The sequence below is a fragment of the Poecilia reticulata genome, chromosome 17 (assembly GCF_904066995.2).
Source record: "Poecilia reticulata chromosome 17, P_reticulata-male-v2, whole genome shotgun sequence".
Lineage (NCBI taxonomy): Eukaryota > Metazoa > Chordata > Actinopteri > Cyprinodontiformes > Poeciliidae > Poecilia > Poecilia reticulata.
Window position 1 is genome coordinate 11,309,035 of NC_088846.1, and position 17,452 is coordinate 11,326,486.

Consider the following 17,452-nt stretch of genomic DNA (forward strand, 5'->3'; position numbering starts at 1 on the left):
CAGTTAATAAATAGGGTTAAATTTAACATATTTTCTCGCCTTTTATCTTCTTGACAAATATCAAAATTATTTCTTGTTCTAATCTGCAGTCACAACTAGAAAAAAAAAACTACCACACAAGCAAAAATAATTGAAAATCTTTTTATTGTGGTATAACGATGGGACTTTTATATGCCTCACACCCTCAAGTTTACATCTAGGTGCTTCTAAATTCAGTCAGATTTTGCAGGGTGCTGCTGGATATTTACTATTATGTGTTTAATATATTTATACTTTATTCCCCAGCTCTGATTTTCTTCACCTCTACACTCCTGTATGCTCCTCTTCTTGTTTTTTTCTCTTTCTCAGGTTTCCATCCCACCCGCTTCCCTTCTTTTGCTTTAACAGGATTTACTTTTTTTCTCTCCTTTACTCCACTTCCCCCGCATCATCTTCATCATCAGCACATGCGCTGAACTCCTTTTCAGGTAGGAGGCCGTATTCATTGAGAAATCCTTCCACATCTGTCGCAAAGAACTCCTCATTGAGGTTTTTGGTGACGGCCAAGAAATTTCCCAGTAATTCACCAGCCTTGTAAACCAGCAGAGTGGGAAGAACCTGGATACACAAACAAGGATATGCGAAGTGGGTTAACAGATTTGAGTATTTATGGTTTATCAACATGTCATAGTTTGTGGGTGAGAGAATTGTAATTGTAAGGTGGAAATGGATGGATTATTTTCAACATTTTCTACCAGTAATAACGTGAACAGCATGGCACACATTTGTATTCAGGTCACCTTTAACGTGATTCTCCTACATACAAGCAGTTGTTTTCAGATTTATCTTAATAATCTCAAAATTACTGCAGATATTCTGGCAAAGGCCTGAAACTAAAATAAAATGTTTTGGTCAACATACAAAAGCACTATATGTGGTAGAAAAACAAGCACTACACATTACACTGAACACACCATCAGCAGGACAACAACCCTAAACAAATATACTAACAACTACAAATGAATGATTTGCATCAAATCATACTGATACACTAGAATGGCCCAGTCAAAGTCCAGACCTTACTCTAGTTGATGAAATCGATGTTTACAGATGTTTCAATCTCAATGAGTTCAAGATGCTTTAGAAATAAAAACAGGTAGAAATTTCAATCTGTAGATGTGAAAGGTGGTAGAGACATAGCCCAAAAGATTTGAATACAAATCACTGTTTTGATTTTTAAATGTTAAGTATGATTCCACTTTACAAACATGACAAACAATGTGTGGGGCTATCTTAGAAAATCCCAAATAAACTACATTGAAGTTTGTTGTAACTTGGACGGAATTGAAAAATGTCAAGGGGGACAGATTTGGACTCAGCATGAAGCGGCACTTTTAGCTAATGCCACTTTCCATTTGGAGGTTATTGTAGCAATCTAAGCTATTCTTCTTAGTATTATTTGTTGTTGTTTTTTTTAAATCAGTGTACTAACCTCAGAAGAGAAGCGTTCTGCAGCCCCTGTTGCCACGGCGTCAATGCGACAGAACTTGACGGTGGGGTACTCGGAAGACAGACAGTCCAGACAGGAGTTCATCTGCTCACAGCCTGCCAAAGGACACGTAACCGCTTGTGGTTGGATTTCATAGGCGCTATGCTGATAAAGCAAACTGTGTTCTTAATGAGCTTCCTGAAAACACTAACCTTTGACACCATGCTGGTAGATGTGGACCACAACCAGGGTCAAACGATGCTCCTTCTCTATCACCTCCAGGAAGGCTTCTCCGCTCTCCAGCTCATGGACGCATTCAAACTTGGGACCAAAGCTGAGGCGCTCGTGCATTTCCTGCATGCACTGTTTCCTGTAGCGCTTCAGGCAACGCTCATCCTCCTCTTGGATCAGCTCGTACTCCTGCGCGCTCATCTGAAGATGAAGACGTGTATCATTTGCAGTGGAATTCATTCGATGTGAGCATCTGAGGCTTAGTGGGATACCTTTCTGTTCAGCCTCTCCTTGTCGTCGTCTCGAGGATTAGACATCTGTCTCAGCAGCTCCCGCTTTTTTTGAGGGACAGTCTGATCCACACTGTCCAGTTTGTATCTCCGCCAGTCGTTGATTACACCTTTTGGGCCTGGAGGCACGCAAATACATAGATCCACAAACATGACTTCTAACACACAAGAAAAACCTAAAATATTTTCACTTCTTTAGATATGCGCAGACTTTAATTTGGAGTTCAAATTTCAAAGCTTATTTCAAAACTCATTCAGAGGGAACAGCAGCCTGTGTCAAAGTGAGAAGTATAAATAGATGTACAAAAAGCGACTGCAAAATTCAAGCATTAATGGAGTTACGTTTTTATGCACAGCTGTGCAGGTCTTTAGTGCTTATCTGGTATTTCTCTGACCTGTGTGATTTGCGGGTAGCTCTTCTTCTTCTTCTTGGAGAGACGACATCCTTCAAGTGGCCTGCAATAAACAAAACAATTAAAAACCTGGTCCGTACCACATGCTAACCACTTCACAACGATTAAACACAAACACAAGCAACAAAAATATAAATAAGACTATTTTTTTGTCAGTGTATTAATTATTGAAACAGATTTTTATTGTATTTTCCCATCTTTGATTCCTTTTTTCTCTTAATTTATGTATAATCAGCATAATTTTCCACTTCAGCTGCGTAATTCATCGCTAATTTAGGCTTGCTTAAATCTGCAAAATAGAAACTGGGCTTGATGATTAATCCTGTTATGAAAATTGTTATTTTCTATCTACTTTTTGTGCTATGATAATTCATATTTTATGTTTTTAATAAAATTTCCACGAGGATGTCTATGCAAATACAAGCAATAACATAAAGTAAAATAGGGGTTAGGGTTATTTTAGGGTAAGGCTAAAATAAAGTAAAGCTAACGATCAACCTTGAACATATAGAGTATTTCTTCTGTCATGATGCACAAACCAATGCAATCAGACATCCTGTTGTCACAAGCAGTTACCATGAACCAGGCTGAGTTATGCTTATCAGATTAGACTGAGATTACCAGTATGACATGCACACATTCTGAGGACATCTTCTTATGCATGTGCGTGTATGTGCTATGACGTGTTTGTATTTTCATATGAAGATCAATTTGTTGTGTTGCTGCGACCTCAAATGAATCCATTAGAAACCAGTGACAGAAATATTTTATTCAATTAGATTGTCCTTGTTTTTGAGTTCATTTAAGAAGCACATTTGAAACAGTGTGAGTTCTTCCTGCTCACAAAATATTGACTAATTTAAGAGACTGTATCGTTTTTTAATGCCTCCTTAATGACTAAACATCATTATAAAATTCTTCCCTGCACATGCTCTTTATTTGTAAACATTCCAAAAATAACTTGCATCAGTAACACATTTTTTTAAACTGACTGTAGAGTCAGTACTAGTGTTCCAGCCACTCAAAACTGAATCTCTTCACATGCACAAAAGTAGACGCATAGAAAGATGTTGATTCAGCTGAGCTGTTGATGACTACTGAGTCCTAATCTGCGCCAGTCAGAAAACCGGTAAAGCCCATTAGTTTGAAGGATACAATATATATGCATTTTATCATGTGCAAGTGAAAGAAGAAACATTTCTTCTATGCAAGAAATGACTGATGCACAGCAGCTTGATAGCAAAATAAACCCTGCAAAGAAACTTAACGAAAGTGATTTTTTATTTATTTTTTTGCTGAATATAACGTTATGAATATAAGTGACGGTGCTAATAGTTTAAAACAAAACCTGCAGCACAATTTTTAAAACAGGAATATAGTTCTAATATGACTTACTTTGTATTATTGGTCTCGGTCTGTTGAGTCAGTTTCTTTTCTCCTCTCAGTCCAAGTATTTACTGGTCAGTCGATGTGCAGGAATGAGGGGAACAACAAGCTGGTGAGAGGGTGGGGACAGAGATGAGTGAATAAGCTTTCTCTTCCCCGTCATCTTCATCATCCCTGTCACTTTAACATACAGTCTAATATGATTAGGTATAATACATGCAGGTGCAGTTTTATGGACTCATGATCTAACCCCAATGAAAGAGTAAAATACTAACATCTGGAAAAGCAATGGCTATTAAGCATCTGTGATCATTGATAGTGGGTGTTAATGAGTTATAGACTGATCTACTTTGCAGAGTTGTTTTAATTTAGTCATTTTGGAAGGTTTTCAAACAGGAACTGTGTGGACTTTGACAAAGGTTTAAGGGACAAACTTCAGCTAAAGTCCTTGACAGACAAAATTGTGTCTTCTTCAGATAAAGATGTTTATCTTTTCTAGATTGTGAATCATTTACAAGTCAATGTTGCCTTCATGGAAAGTGTTTTTTTTTTTTTTTAAGTTTTGAACCTGTCAAAAATGTTTCTGCACCTTACTTTGTACTGGTGTACGTGAGAGAAAACATTGGGCACCCCATGTGTGGTCCACATAGTGTGTATAAAAACAAGAAAGTAATAATAATCTTTAATATTAATAAGTATTGAATTGTTGAAAAATGCCAATTGTCTTGACCCAAGGCAAAGCAAATTAAGCAGCCGCTTAAAGCCCCGGGGCCACTTAGGTGCCCCCTCAGTGGAGCTGATGTATATATATATATATATATATATATATATATATATATATATAACTGAAGTGGCTGATGTCAGGAAAACCTACCAATGGCTGGAGAAAGCTGGACTCAAGGACAGCACAGAGGCTCTCATCCTGGCCGCCCAGGAACAGTCCCTAAACACCAGAGCAATAGAGGCTCAGATCTACCACACCAGACAAGACCCAAGGTGTAGGTTGTGCAAGGAGGCCCCTGAGACAGTCCAGCACATAATAGCAGGGTGCAAGATGCTGGCAGGGAAAGCATACATGGAACGACATAACCAAGTGGCGGGCATAGTGTACAGGAACATCTGTGCAGAATATGGACTGGAAGCCCCAAGATCAAAGTGGGGAACACCCCCAAAAGTGGTGGAGAATGACCGAGCTAAGATCCTGTGGGACTTCCAGATCCAGACAGACAAGATGGTAATGGCGAACCAACCGGACATTGTGGTGGTGGATAAAGAACAGAGGAAAGCCGTTGTGGTGGATGTAGCAATACCAAGTGACTACAACATCAGGAAAAAGGAGCATGAGAAATTGGAGAAATACCAGGGCCTCAGGGAGGAACTGGAAAAGACCTGGAAGGTGAAGACCACAGTGGTGCCTGTAGTCATCGGGGCCCTCGGGGCAGTCACCCCCAAACTGGAGCAGTGGCTCAAACAGATCCCAGGAACAACATCAGACATCTCAGTCCAGAAATGTGCAGTTCTAGGCACAGCCAAGATACTGCGCAGAACCCTCAAGCTCCCAGGCCTCTGGTAGAGGACCCGAGCTCAGAGGATGAAACAGACCACCCGCGGAGGGTGAGAAGGGAATTTTTTATATATATAAGTAATCATTTCTATGTCATTATAATATCAAAAACACAAAATTTCACTATGAACTGATTCGTTTTTACAATAATATATATTTGATCATGTATGTAGAAATCATTATTTTATGGGTAAAAAGAAAATATAAATAGCTCTTGTGGGCCCCTGGTGGCCGCGGTAGGTACCGCACGCTTCGCTGGAATTATGAACTGCCGTGCAGTGAGCAGAGCATCCAAACGTCCAAAGCACCGGTCCGAAGTTAAGTTAGCAAAACAATGTCTCAAAACAGGACTTATCCTTCAGGGAGGGAGAAAAGAGGAAGAATAGAAAAAAAGCCAAGATAAAGGTTTGTTTTAATGTGCCTTGGTAATGTAATGTAATGAAAAAGATTTGTAAAACTGCTAATTAGAGGTGTGCCGATCGATCGGCCACCGATCATAATCGGCCGATTTTTGTGAAAAAGTTAATGATCGGTAATCGCCGATCACCAAAACGATCACATTTATCTCACTTCGCAGCCTGCAGCTTATTTCCTCTTTCCTTCACACTGCGCAAGCGCGCAGCAACAAATCCTGCCGTGTGGAACTTGAACGCTCTGAGTGAACGGGGAAGTTTGCTGTTGCGGCGGAAAATTACCTCGGGAGTGAAGCACGTCAGAATGCATCAACACAACGAATATATGGCATTTAAAAAACAGGCACTTGACGGAGTTCGGCTATATCGAACTTGACGGACATACGGAGCGACCCGTAAAGCAGGTAAAGCAGCGCTCAACTACTAACACTCACCCGGATTAGCATCACGGTCAGAAAGCTAAACAAATAAACCGAAAAATAATTCCAAGTATACTGGTAGTAATATTTCACAGACGGAACGCCGTTTCTGCTCCGCCAGACAGTGAAATCTCACACCAAACCTCTGCTTAAAGCTGCAGCATGTAAACATTCGCCGTCCTAACATATGACAGATAATTTCTGAAAAAATAATCGATCTCCTCAGCCTCCTCTCTGTGTTCTGCAGAATTACTCCGCTCAGTCAGGAACAGCCAATCAGAGCCAGCATTAATCAGCTATAGCCATGCTATCAGGAAGTTATGATTTAGTAACTCGGGATTGTTTATTTTAATGGAACCTGCATTTGACTTTGAATGAATGTCTCCTTTATTACTTGACATTATTTGATATAGGCAGATTTATCTGACTAATAATTTATGGAACTGAGAGCCTTACTGTTAAGTATTGCAAGTTTTTCAGTTGTCCTTTTGACTGAATAGCTGTTGTATTGTGCCTGCAAGTATTTAGCATTTTTATGTCTAAATTAGGTGAATTTATTGCCAGATCATTTTTTTTTTCATTTTGCTACATCACTTAGTATCATTTCAACCTAAAACAAAAAATTAACAGTCAATCCAGGCAATTGGCAAAGATAGGTGATCAGCAGAGATGGGTGATTCGTATCGGAATCGGCAACAAAAAACCTGATCGGAGCATCCCTACTGCTCCGATCAGGAGCATCAAGCTAATAGAAAATTAGCTTGATAGCAACCTGCAACGGTCCAGTTCAACAACCAAACATTTATGCTAGGGTCTTTGCGTTTGTGTGAAACTGAGTTTAAAATTTTAATGAGTTGATTCTCATGGTTGGCTTTGTATATTTCTGAGGTATTTTTGGGTTCAAAACGCCGTTTTTGATAATGTTTGATAACAATAAGTAAAACTTCCCGATGTTTGACATTGCCTAGCAAAATGTCTTTATGTCAGGCTACATAGCTGCTACATCGATGTAGCAGCTGTAGTTGGGGATATGTCGTTTGCTGCTGCTGATCATAATCATGTTGTGTCTAAAACAAACATTATTTTTACATCAACTTCTGAGCTGTGTGAAACTTCTGTTAAAATCATTTGAAGGCTCAGTCCAGTACCAAATTGACATTCTCAGGGGAAGAAGTCTCACCTATAAATAACATTTTTAGCTATGCTATTGGAGTAACGCTTAGGAGAAATTTATTTAATCAAAGAATGTCAAGAATGTGTATTTATTCCATCTTAGGTTTGGCTGCACTTGTTGCAGTTTTCTGGCAGATCCCTGGTTACCGATCTTTAAAAAGCCCGACCTGTCAATTTTGATGTTGGCTAATATGAATTTTTTTTGTCTTAAATGTTGCTAAATATAGCAAGAAAGTGACTGAGTTGGTAGCAGTGGGGTGAATATTGTTAACTGCAAACGTTCAGACCTGACCTGTTGGGCCGGTCTGTCAGTCACACCTCTCACTGCAGGACAGAGAAGAGGACAGAGGCTGATTTTTAAACCTTTGGTGACAAAGATAAGATTAGGGGATAAGATGGGCTTCACATGTAAGTATCGGCCAATCACGATCCCCCAAAATTAAGGAAATCGGTGCCCAGAAATCAACTGGTCGATAAATCAGTTGGCCAATAAATGTATCCTATATTATACATGTATATGAACAGCACAGATGCGATACATTTATAGCAGGTGTGTCAATGATCTACTGATTGGGCTTCTGATTGCAGCATGTTAGCAGAACTAGAGGGCCCCAAAACTAAATTTCACTTAGGGCCCCATGGAGGCCTGGGCCAATGTTCTGACTATCTGTCAGACCTCGTAAATCCAGCATACCTTGTGGTAATGCGCATGCGCACATCGATGTTACGTTTCTTATGAATCCATCATACCTGTAGAAGTTTCATTTTGTGTGTTTTTTCTCAGAAGTCTACGGTAAATTAAAAAATAAAATAAGAAAAATCTAATTATTTCCACACAGTGTCCAGAAAGAGTTGTTCTGCTTGTTGCCTAACAGCTTGGGTCAGCATACAGCGTTATTCATGTTTTTTTTTTTTTAGGACATATTCTGTGCAGTTTTCTAAAGAGGTATTAAAATATTAAAAAGGCAAATTAGCTGTAGGGACAAAATATCCCGCGGGAGACCAAATTTGTGGTCAAACAGTATTTGTAGTAATAGTGATGCTAAAGGGGACTAATGTCTTGTTTGCAGTATGGTAACGATATTGGAAACAGCAAAAGTCATTTATGTTAATATGTTTGATTACCATAGCAGGTTAATTAAATAAAATTGGCCGTAAACCTCTGAGAAATAAAACACACAAAATGGAACTTATACAGGTATGTCGGATTTTAAAGAAATCTGCTGAGTAAGCAGTATGTGACCTAACATCGATGTACGCATGCGCATTACCATAAAGTATGCTGGATTAACAGGTATGACAGACAGTCAGAACACCTGCCCTGGTTTTGACAGACACAAGAAAACTCATGTCTACTAGCTGAATAGTAAACAAAAACGCTGCGTCCCTGGGTGGGCTCGAACCACCAACCTTTCGGTTAACAGCCGAACGCGCTAACCGATTGCGCCACAGAGACAACTGCACATGCTATATTGTTAGCCGTAATTGAACACTGGAATCCATACGAGGTGTTAAATTATTTTTGTTTCTGCATATTTTCAGCAACTGACATTGCATTAGTAGACAATTTTAGCGTCGCTGGATAATAGCGCCTTGCATATACAACGCCACCGTCTAACGTGAAATAGGCGTTTACTTAAGTGAAAAAAAGTTGATAAATCAAACAATTCACAATTAACTAGCAAAAACCAACAAGAAATGTGGCGTCGCAGATATAAAGCGAGGCATTGGGGAAGCTTCATGTATCCGTACTCAACTAAGCTAGTGTTAGCTTGTGTGCCTCACATGCTAACAATCTAACGACATCACGTCAAAAATGCCATTGCTTATTCATTTCAAAGTAGACGAAAAAGTTATAAAGTATAACCAAATGTGCATTGAAAAACAAGACTTGTAAACATATAACAAAATCACATCATAGCTGCTCTGGTTAGAAATAAGACACGGCTCCCCAATTGCAGGCACAGCAGAGTGGCGCAGCGGAAGCGTGCTGGGCCCATAACCCAGAGGTCGATGGATCGAAACCATCCTCTGCTATCATCTTTTTTGTGTCTCTTTACCATAGTATCTATAAATTATAATTCTGCTATGGGATGCTGAAATTACAGTATGTGTGAAGCTGTTGCTGTATCATTTCTAAACATCAAAAACAATACATTAGCGTTACACAGATGACCAAAGTATATGTTACAGTCTGTCTTTGTGAGATGAAAGTGTTTCATGGTTTCATTTATTTTACAAAGTCAAAAGTACTGTAATAAATGTCATAGAAAAATTAAGCTGCATTTCAGTAGATTTTGAATATTTTTAAATAAATTATAAAATCATACATATATGTTCAGATTCCATTAATCTCTCTGTCAGTCTGTCACATTGCCAAATGCAATCTCTCTCTACATGTGAACTGCAGTGGGTCTTAAAAGTAAAATTTTAAACATTTTTATAAAAAATACATTCTTCCCCCACCATATAACAATTATAAGCTGAGTTGTGCAGAAGCATAACAGACTAGTCGTCTTTATGGAAGAAGACAGGCAAAAGAACCATCTCTGTTAGTGCGTTCAGGAGAAACCAAAGGACAGGAGATGTCATATAAGAAAATTATCTATCTTACAACATGAGCGCTACAACCAGCTACATTTTCATAGCATCTTCATAGGCCATTGTTTTCTGTACAAAGCTAAATGGATAAAAATAAGTCATAAAAATAAGCATAAAACTAAATCTTTACTGAGCTTTACGTGCTCTATTAGCCACAGAGGATCTGTGGTGGGTCAAGTTATTGAGGACACAACTGTTGGTCAGCGCGGACAGTTTGGAGTTCAGAGTTTCTTTACTTTTTCCCCAGTAACAATCCCCTCCTGGATCCGTCTTTTCTTCCTTTGCTTTATCCTCTTCCTCCAAGTCAGCCTCACTCTCCTCATCACTGCGCTCATCCTTTTCCAGCTGTAGAAAGTAAATACAAAGGGTTAACTCTGAATAACAAAAATATGCAGCTTGTTGAATCTTGGATAAAAAATAAAAAAAAATAAAATCAGAAATGCCATCCTGAGTTCAAGCACCACTGTGGTTCTCTCACTTTGCCTTTCAGGAACTTGTAGACCATGCGCAAGATTAGCACAGCCCAGAATACGTGAAGAGCTTGCAGCACCATGAGCAGGATGTTAAAAAAGTAGTAGCCAGCGAAAGGCTCAAAGACCTCCATGGACAGGAGCAGGGTGGTCCAAATGATTCTGGAAGAATCCAAAACATAAAGTATTGTAACGCAATTTAAAAACCACCTAATGCTTCTCTTCCACTTCACAATTATATACTACAAAGTGTTGGTCAAACACACCATGTCTAGTTTAAATGAGTCGAGCTTAGTGATGGTAAGAATACAAAATATATAAAAAGGTTAAAAGGGAGACTACTAAATACGATTCTGATGCACTGAAATCCTCACGTCTTGCAGTGCTATTGAAACAAATTCTTACCTGCTGGGGAAAATCACCAGTCGAGTCACAAGAAAGACCACAGCAAACACAACAAACAGAGAGTCACATGTCTTCCTCCAGCCGGTGCCGTAGTTGAACATCTTAGCCGACTGTAAAAAGGAGCCGTTTTTACTACGTTACAAATTTTATTAACCCCACGTCTTCACGACAAGTAATCACTGAGGATTACGAGAACAAATAATGAGCGTAATATAAAAGAAAATGAAGATCTCAGATCAACAGATGCAAATCTTATACTTACTCTATATGTTGTCGGCATGGAGTTTTTTTTTAATCATTCTATAAATCCTACACAACTTAGATTTAAATTCTAACTTTGTTTCTTCTGCAAAACCCTTCCCTTTAATCAAAAACCTAAAAACCCTATGTGATTTTTAAATATCAAAATCACAAGATTTTTATGCAACTTCCCTGCCGACTACAACACAGATCTCACTGCAGATCTTTTCTCAGAACAGCCTAAAGGGCAGATTGAGCCTTTGATTACGAGCCTGATTGAATTAGGCTGTCGTTTTATTCAAATTTGATCGGCCTACATTGGGGGGAACAATTATCGTTTCATTTTCAGCGCAGTCACCTCCAACAATATGTCAGACGAGTCGTGAAGCAGCATGACCAAGGTGCCGATGCGGATGTAGTTGGCGCAGTAGGAGAAACCGAGCAGGAAGATGGTCGCCAAATGGTGGATCACCTGCTCCTTAAAGTCCTGGTCGAGGCAAACATACAGACGAAGGGAGTCAGCATGGAGAAACAGGAATAACCTTCACATGTCAACAGGAATTCAGATTTTTGGTCACTAATGTACAAGTGTGGATGGATGTGGAGATGAAGCGATCGAAGCAAGGGCTGTAACCAGGATTGAAGCTGCCGCAAGACTTGTTAGCAGCTCTCTAAAGTGAAAACGCAACATCAACCAGTGATTAATCAGTTCATGTCTTTACCTTCCTTTTGACGTCCACGGAGATCCGGAGGAGCAGAGAGCCATAAAATCCCAACTCCAGCATGTAGTACCAGAAATGAGCTTTCTCTAAGGGCTGTGGCAGAGTGACAACAAGCAAATAACAATAACTTAATACTTGAACAACGCTTGCAATAAGGTAAAGTAGAGTAAACTTTAAACTTTCCCAAGTTGCCTTTTTAGATATTGAATATACAGCGCATTTGATTACATACTGAAGAGTTTATTCATGATAAAACTCATGATAAAATAGACATTCCACTATCCTATCATGTTGAAGAAATGTTGAAATGTAAAAGTAATTATTACAAGACAACGTGTTAAGTTTTGTTTTAAGATCAGTCAGAATATGGACACTTCACTGCTGTGGTCTAACACTGCTTCTACTTCGATGAACCGATGTTAGTGTGACAAAAAAAACAACTAACAACTATCTGTAAGGCAGCAAACTAAAGGTCAGAAAAAATGTGAAGATTTGACTTTTATCTTTAGATACAACTACAAAAACACAAACTCAGTGAGCTATCTGGAACAAAACACCATCACGTAAAATGTTACCATCTGTTTTCACCTGAATAGGATAAAGCCTCCAACATTCCCTGTGATCCCAGAACCAGGGTCTCTGTTCACAGACGGACAAGAAAGACACGAGATCAAGTCAAAATGGGGTGGCACACAAATTTCAGATGTACACTGCATCAATTTCAACTCACGTTGACCAAGGAGGTCAGTCCAGCTACAAATGCTGATAGGTAGAAGAAGAACCTCCAACTGTAAAAACAAAACTTTAGATTAGAAATTTTTGATCAGGCCTATTTGTCTTGCATTAGATTCGACGCTCCAATAGAAGATGATCTGGAACTGAATTAAAGATCCCCTTAAAAGAGTAAAAGCACTCACGCAGCTTCAGCAAACTTCTTGGTTTGACTGGGTCGGTCTTGGTTCCGGCGAACTCTGAACCAGCTCTCAATCTGCCTCTGGGTTTTTCCACTTAACACCATTAAGCTGACAAGTTCAACCTGAAAAGAGAGGATTGAATTGTGAATTATTTTCTGGCTCCATCCAAAATCCTCACTGAGGAAGAGGCGATCGGTGTAACTGCGGCACATGTTTCCCCCTCAGGTTGAGTTTTCTAGGAACTGGGATTATTCAGGTTGGTCTTATGCTTCTTCACTTAGCAAGATCCTATCAGCAACTACCAGGAAATGTTGACGTGTGAAATGAGAAATCGAGGCCAAAGGCTTAAAACTGCAGCTAGGCCACTTTTTAGTAGAGCGGCGATTATTCAAAACAAAAAAAAACAATTAAAAACAATTCATGATAGTTTAGAACAACAAATGAATTTCATGAAATAATTTGATCATATTAATACTTTGCCTGAGCCTACTCTACATAAATCTGTTTTGCATAATATCAGATAAAACCAAACGGCTGTTATCAGAGGCCCACACAGTGGCGAGGTGAATCAGTGAGTGTGAATCAAATGTGGGGATTTATTTACATCTGACAGCTCCAGAGAGAAAAACCTTTAGGCTACATGAAATATTCTATTTACAATACAATTTATTTGTGTCGCAAAAAATCTCTGATAACAGAAAAAAGTCGCTAAATTTGTCATTAATCACTTTTCTTTTTTTCTTTTTTAAGTCACTGGAAGTGTTTCAAAAGTCGCTAAATATAGTAAAACAGAGAGTGTCGGAACGGGTGGGAGCTTCTTAAAGAGACAGAGATCAATTTCCGACATAGTTGTAGTGTTTGATATATACAGCATTTTTATAACAACTGAAGGCAACATATTTACTTGACTGGGGTATAAAATAGTACTATGGGTCTGAAAAATACATAATACTTCCCCCCGACTCTTCCCTCTTAAAGGTATATTCTCTTTTTTTAATCACATCTTCCTTAACCATAAGAACCTTCATTTTATGTGTGTGCATTCCCATGCTCTCATGTACTAGCTGATCTTCAGCACCATTACGGGCAACCCTGTGACCAAGCGCTTTGCAAAATCGGTGCTTTCGGAAACTTCAGTAACTTTTCCCGTCAGACTTTGTGGGGGTTACGCAAGCTAAGCAGGGCTAGTTTGTAACAAACGTTTCCTGAGTTGGATGTGCATGTTCTTGATGGACTTGATGCTGAAGTTGCATGTCAGATTGCAGGATGCAATCACGCAGTCGCTTTATCAACTGGTGTTCACAGTGAACCATTTTGCCCACATGCAGGAGCCCTTTAAACTCACCTGCGTCGGCTGTTTGCTCCTGTGACAGTAATACGACTCCAGCTGAGGGGAGGGGGCGGCGCTCACTTGCAATCTATTCTTCACCCCCAGACAGCTGGCGATGGGCGGGGCCAAAAACCTGTGGATGAAGAGAACAAAGCAGGGGCTTGTCAAATGTTGTGGGGTCACGAGCGCAGGAAGTCGGGGTTAATGATGTTTTAATTATGCGGAATAAGCCAATGAAAGGCTTTGGTTTTTTCTGTCCTAAAAATACACACACACACACACACACACACACACACACACAAGACGATTAATCAAAGTCTTAATTTTCACTCTATTGATTGCAGCACCAGGTACTCAACCACTGTAACCACAAACAAGTCCTGTTCAGTGAAAAAAGACGTTTTAAAATGAAGAGCATTGCCTATAGCCCTACTTAATCAACAACTAATCGTTCATAGTTTCTGTCTATGTATTCTCTAAAGATTTGTTTTCCCAATGACAACAAAGCCTGCCCTGCTCTGCTATTGCACCTGCTCATATGCTGCAGGTGTATGCTGCACTGCCTCACTTTACACTTTCCTTGCAGTGGAGATAAAAAATAAAATAAAAAAAATCACATTACAACTACAAGCTTAAATGTATTTTTTTGTGTTTTTATGTGACATGCACAAACAAAACAAAATAAAGCAACTTGTGCCGTAGAAGGAAACTGGGTGGTTCTGAAATTCCTATTTTCTGGAACAGCGAGCTCAGAGGTGCTGTACCTCTCAAACACGCAGCGAACTGCGACAAAGCCCAGAGCGAGGGGCAGAGCGATCAGAAGATCCTTGGGACGGGGTCTCTCAGAGTCCGGCAGCTGCTCCAGGTCTCTCCAGGTCACACCAGGTGGAAGCCAGTACTCCTGTCTCCACAAGTCTGGAAGCAAATCCATGTTTTTTTTCTTCCTGTGGACAAACTGCAAGAGACTGCAGGAGAGAAATGCAATAAGCAAATGTGACTTTTTTTTTTTTTTCCTGCAACATTTGTTATGGTAGAAAGCCCCAGAGGTCACCTTCACTCTATTTTCCAGGTGTGATGCCACAGTTCTGGTCCAGTAACTAAACAGTGGAAGCTTATGCATAACGTCGAGTATTTCCTGGTTTTTCTCATTACTTGGCCAACAAAAATGCCTGTACACAAATCAGCCCAAAGCTTCCCAGTATACAGTAAGCACTTATAAAGGACACAAAAGGCTTGAAAACATGACATTATAAAGAACAACAACAAAAAAAACTAACTAAATAAAGAAACTTCAAATATCTTCATTAAATGTCCAATCAGACTTCTAATTAAGGTGCAGTGAGGCAGTAAGAGGACATTCATATTTTTTTTATTATTTTTTTTTTAATTTATTTTTACAGTGAGAGATACCGAGTTGGGTGAAGCCGTTCAAAGAGTCGGCCAGAGAGCAGAACCGTACCTGTCAGCAGTAGCTCTGTGGACGCGGTGTCCGGATCAAACCTGCAGGCGGAAGCATAAAAAAACCCGCTCAGACGGAGGTCTGGTCGGGTCTGCAGAGGGATGCGCCTCTCGGTGCCGCTGTATCCCGACGAGTCGACGACGACAGGACGGCAGACACATCTGTCAAGCCTGACACGGTGAGAGGAAGCGGTGGGCTCAAATTTCAAAATAAAGGGCGGGTCATTTGTTTGGGTCCACTCAAGGGAAACGAGGTTTTAAGAGTTAAGCTGGGCAATTCATTAGGTCGGATTATATGGAAATGCGGCCATGTTTTGTTGGTATGTACAAACCTGTTGATCTTTGCTCCCAAATCTTAAAGTGAGTGGTTTCTTCTTCCCAATTAAGCACAAATGAAAATCCTTTTTAAAAATTAATTAATTAATTTATTTAGCTATTTCAGGTTAACCAAACACATGAAAAATTTTATGTTTGCAGCCCCTACCTCCAAAATTGATCATATTGTTGATCGTTCACCATCTTGTCAACCATATTAGATATTTAGTAACCTTTATATAAAAAAACAACTTAACACTTTCCCCTTTTCAGTAACATTTTAGATGGACAACAAAAAATTATTTTTGTGTCTTTTTTTTAAATTCTACTTGATGTGACTTTGTCACTAGTTGTAGCAATCGTAAGAACATAAAACATGAATCAGCGTTTACAACGTGAGAAAAAAGTCAGAAACAAAGCAAAAAGGGAAATGTTTCATGGTGTATTTGTTTATACAGTGCATTTAACAACATCTCAACACCAGCAAACACAAAGGTATATTCCAGATGACAGTGATGGCAGAGCCCTCCTGGGTTACAACTCACACAGAGAGGCTGACGACACTCATTGCATCAGTCCAGGACACTTCCACTAGTAAACACACACCTCTGAGATGTTCTGCTCCTGTCCCATCTGCAAACTTTAACCAGAACCAACGCAGTGCCTTGCAGACATTTTAAGACACTTTTGACTTTTTGGCAATAATTGGGAAGCGGACAGGAAATGTTTTTTTAAAAAAAATTATTATTTTTTTTTTAAACATTTTAAGAATAAAAGTCTGAATAATGCACCGTGCATAATCCTGCTTAGCCAAAAGTCATTCTGGTTATCTTACAGGATATGAAGATATCATCAGCACCTGTATGTGCATGAGCACATCTCTTCTGTCATGCAGGAAATAGTGGAGTACACACTTTGCTGTGTCTCAAAATTAAATCTCCCGGAGGTAGAAATGTTATCTTTTAGTCAGGTGTGACTTAGAAAGACCAGCTTAAATGGTGCCCCCCTGCTTTGTATTAAACAAAAAGAGATTTGCATGTTTCTGGGTGTGAGCTGAGCTGAGCTGAGCTCGTGTTTTTGTTTGTCACTCATGCTGTAAGGGGAGATCTATTCAAATAGACCATTCAGAGTTAAAGGCTGCTCTTTTTAGGCGGGAGTTTTCCACTGTGTTTGTCCATGAAGTGGGAAACACAGACACCTCCCTGCTCAGAGATCAGGTGTCAGGCATATGGAAATAAGTCCTTCATATCAGCCCGGTTTCAACCGGTCTAAGGTCATCCTTTGTTTTTTTTTTGTTTTTTTCCTTTTCTTTTTTTTTTTCCTTTGGGATCCAGACTCATTTGCTTATCCATGTGCATTTATTTGCGACCATGCACTCACGGTGTGAGTGAGGGGCTGAGGGGAGCTGAATGCCTGTTTTGTTGCTTTGTCAGGGAAGTAACTTGTCAGGAACCAGTGAAGCAAAGCTGGTCTTGTTGAAGAGCAGACTAATGAGGCGCGGGGTTCCAGCCATCTGACAAACACAACTTGAAAAGAGCCGCTTTCGTCTGACTGCCGCCTTTGTTCAAAATCTGGGATGACATTTTAAATATATATATATAAAAGTATATGGTGGTAAGAAACAGAATGAAAACAATGGT

The 17,452-nt window shown here is 39.5% G+C and overlaps 2 protein-coding genes and 2 non-coding genes across 4 annotated transcripts; 1 reads left to right on the forward strand and 3 right to left on the reverse strand.

Annotated features, from left to right (window-relative positions):
* Nucleotides 1–127: 127 nt before the first annotated feature.
* On the reverse strand, nucleotides 128–3,926 carry pdca (phosducin a). Its single transcript, XM_008433672.3, has 6 exons — nucleotides 3,798–3,926; nucleotides 2,385–2,445; nucleotides 1,972–2,108; nucleotides 1,681–1,900; nucleotides 1,472–1,584; nucleotides 128–597 (listed from the first exon to the last, which is right to left on the reverse strand). The coding sequence occupies exons 2-6, from the start codon at nucleotides 2,431–2,433 to the stop codon at nucleotides 409–411; spliced, it is 708 nt and encodes a 235-aa protein (XP_008431894.2). The 5' UTR covers nucleotides 2,434–2,445; nucleotides 3,798–3,926; the 3' UTR covers nucleotides 128–408.
* A 4,813-nt stretch (nucleotides 3,927–8,739) lies between these two features.
* On the reverse strand, nucleotides 8,740–8,813 carry trnan-guu (transfer RNA asparagine (anticodon GUU)). Its single transcript has one exon. It is a non-coding gene; the product is annotated as a tRNA-Asn (tRNA).
* Nucleotides 8,814–9,322: 509 nt separating this feature from the next.
* trnam-cau (transfer RNA methionine (anticodon CAU)) lies at nucleotides 9,323–9,394 on the forward strand. The gene has a single exon. It is a non-coding gene; the product is annotated as a tRNA-Met (tRNA).
* A 176-nt stretch (nucleotides 9,395–9,570) lies between these two features.
* Nucleotides 9,571–15,895, reverse strand: LOC103479311 (ceramide synthase 2). Its single transcript, XM_008433673.3, has 11 exons — nucleotides 15,499–15,895; nucleotides 14,804–15,004; nucleotides 14,055–14,172; nucleotides 12,713–12,831; nucleotides 12,526–12,583; nucleotides 12,384–12,434; nucleotides 11,796–11,888; nucleotides 11,432–11,560; nucleotides 10,834–10,943; nucleotides 10,437–10,590; nucleotides 9,571–10,303 (listed from the first exon to the last, which is right to left on the reverse strand). The coding sequence occupies exons 2-11, from the start codon at nucleotides 14,968–14,970 to the stop codon at nucleotides 10,085–10,087; spliced, it is 1,218 nt and encodes a 405-aa protein (XP_008431895.2). The 5' UTR covers nucleotides 14,971–15,004; nucleotides 15,499–15,895; the 3' UTR covers nucleotides 9,571–10,084.
* Between the last annotated feature and the right edge of the window lie 1,557 nt (nucleotides 15,896–17,452).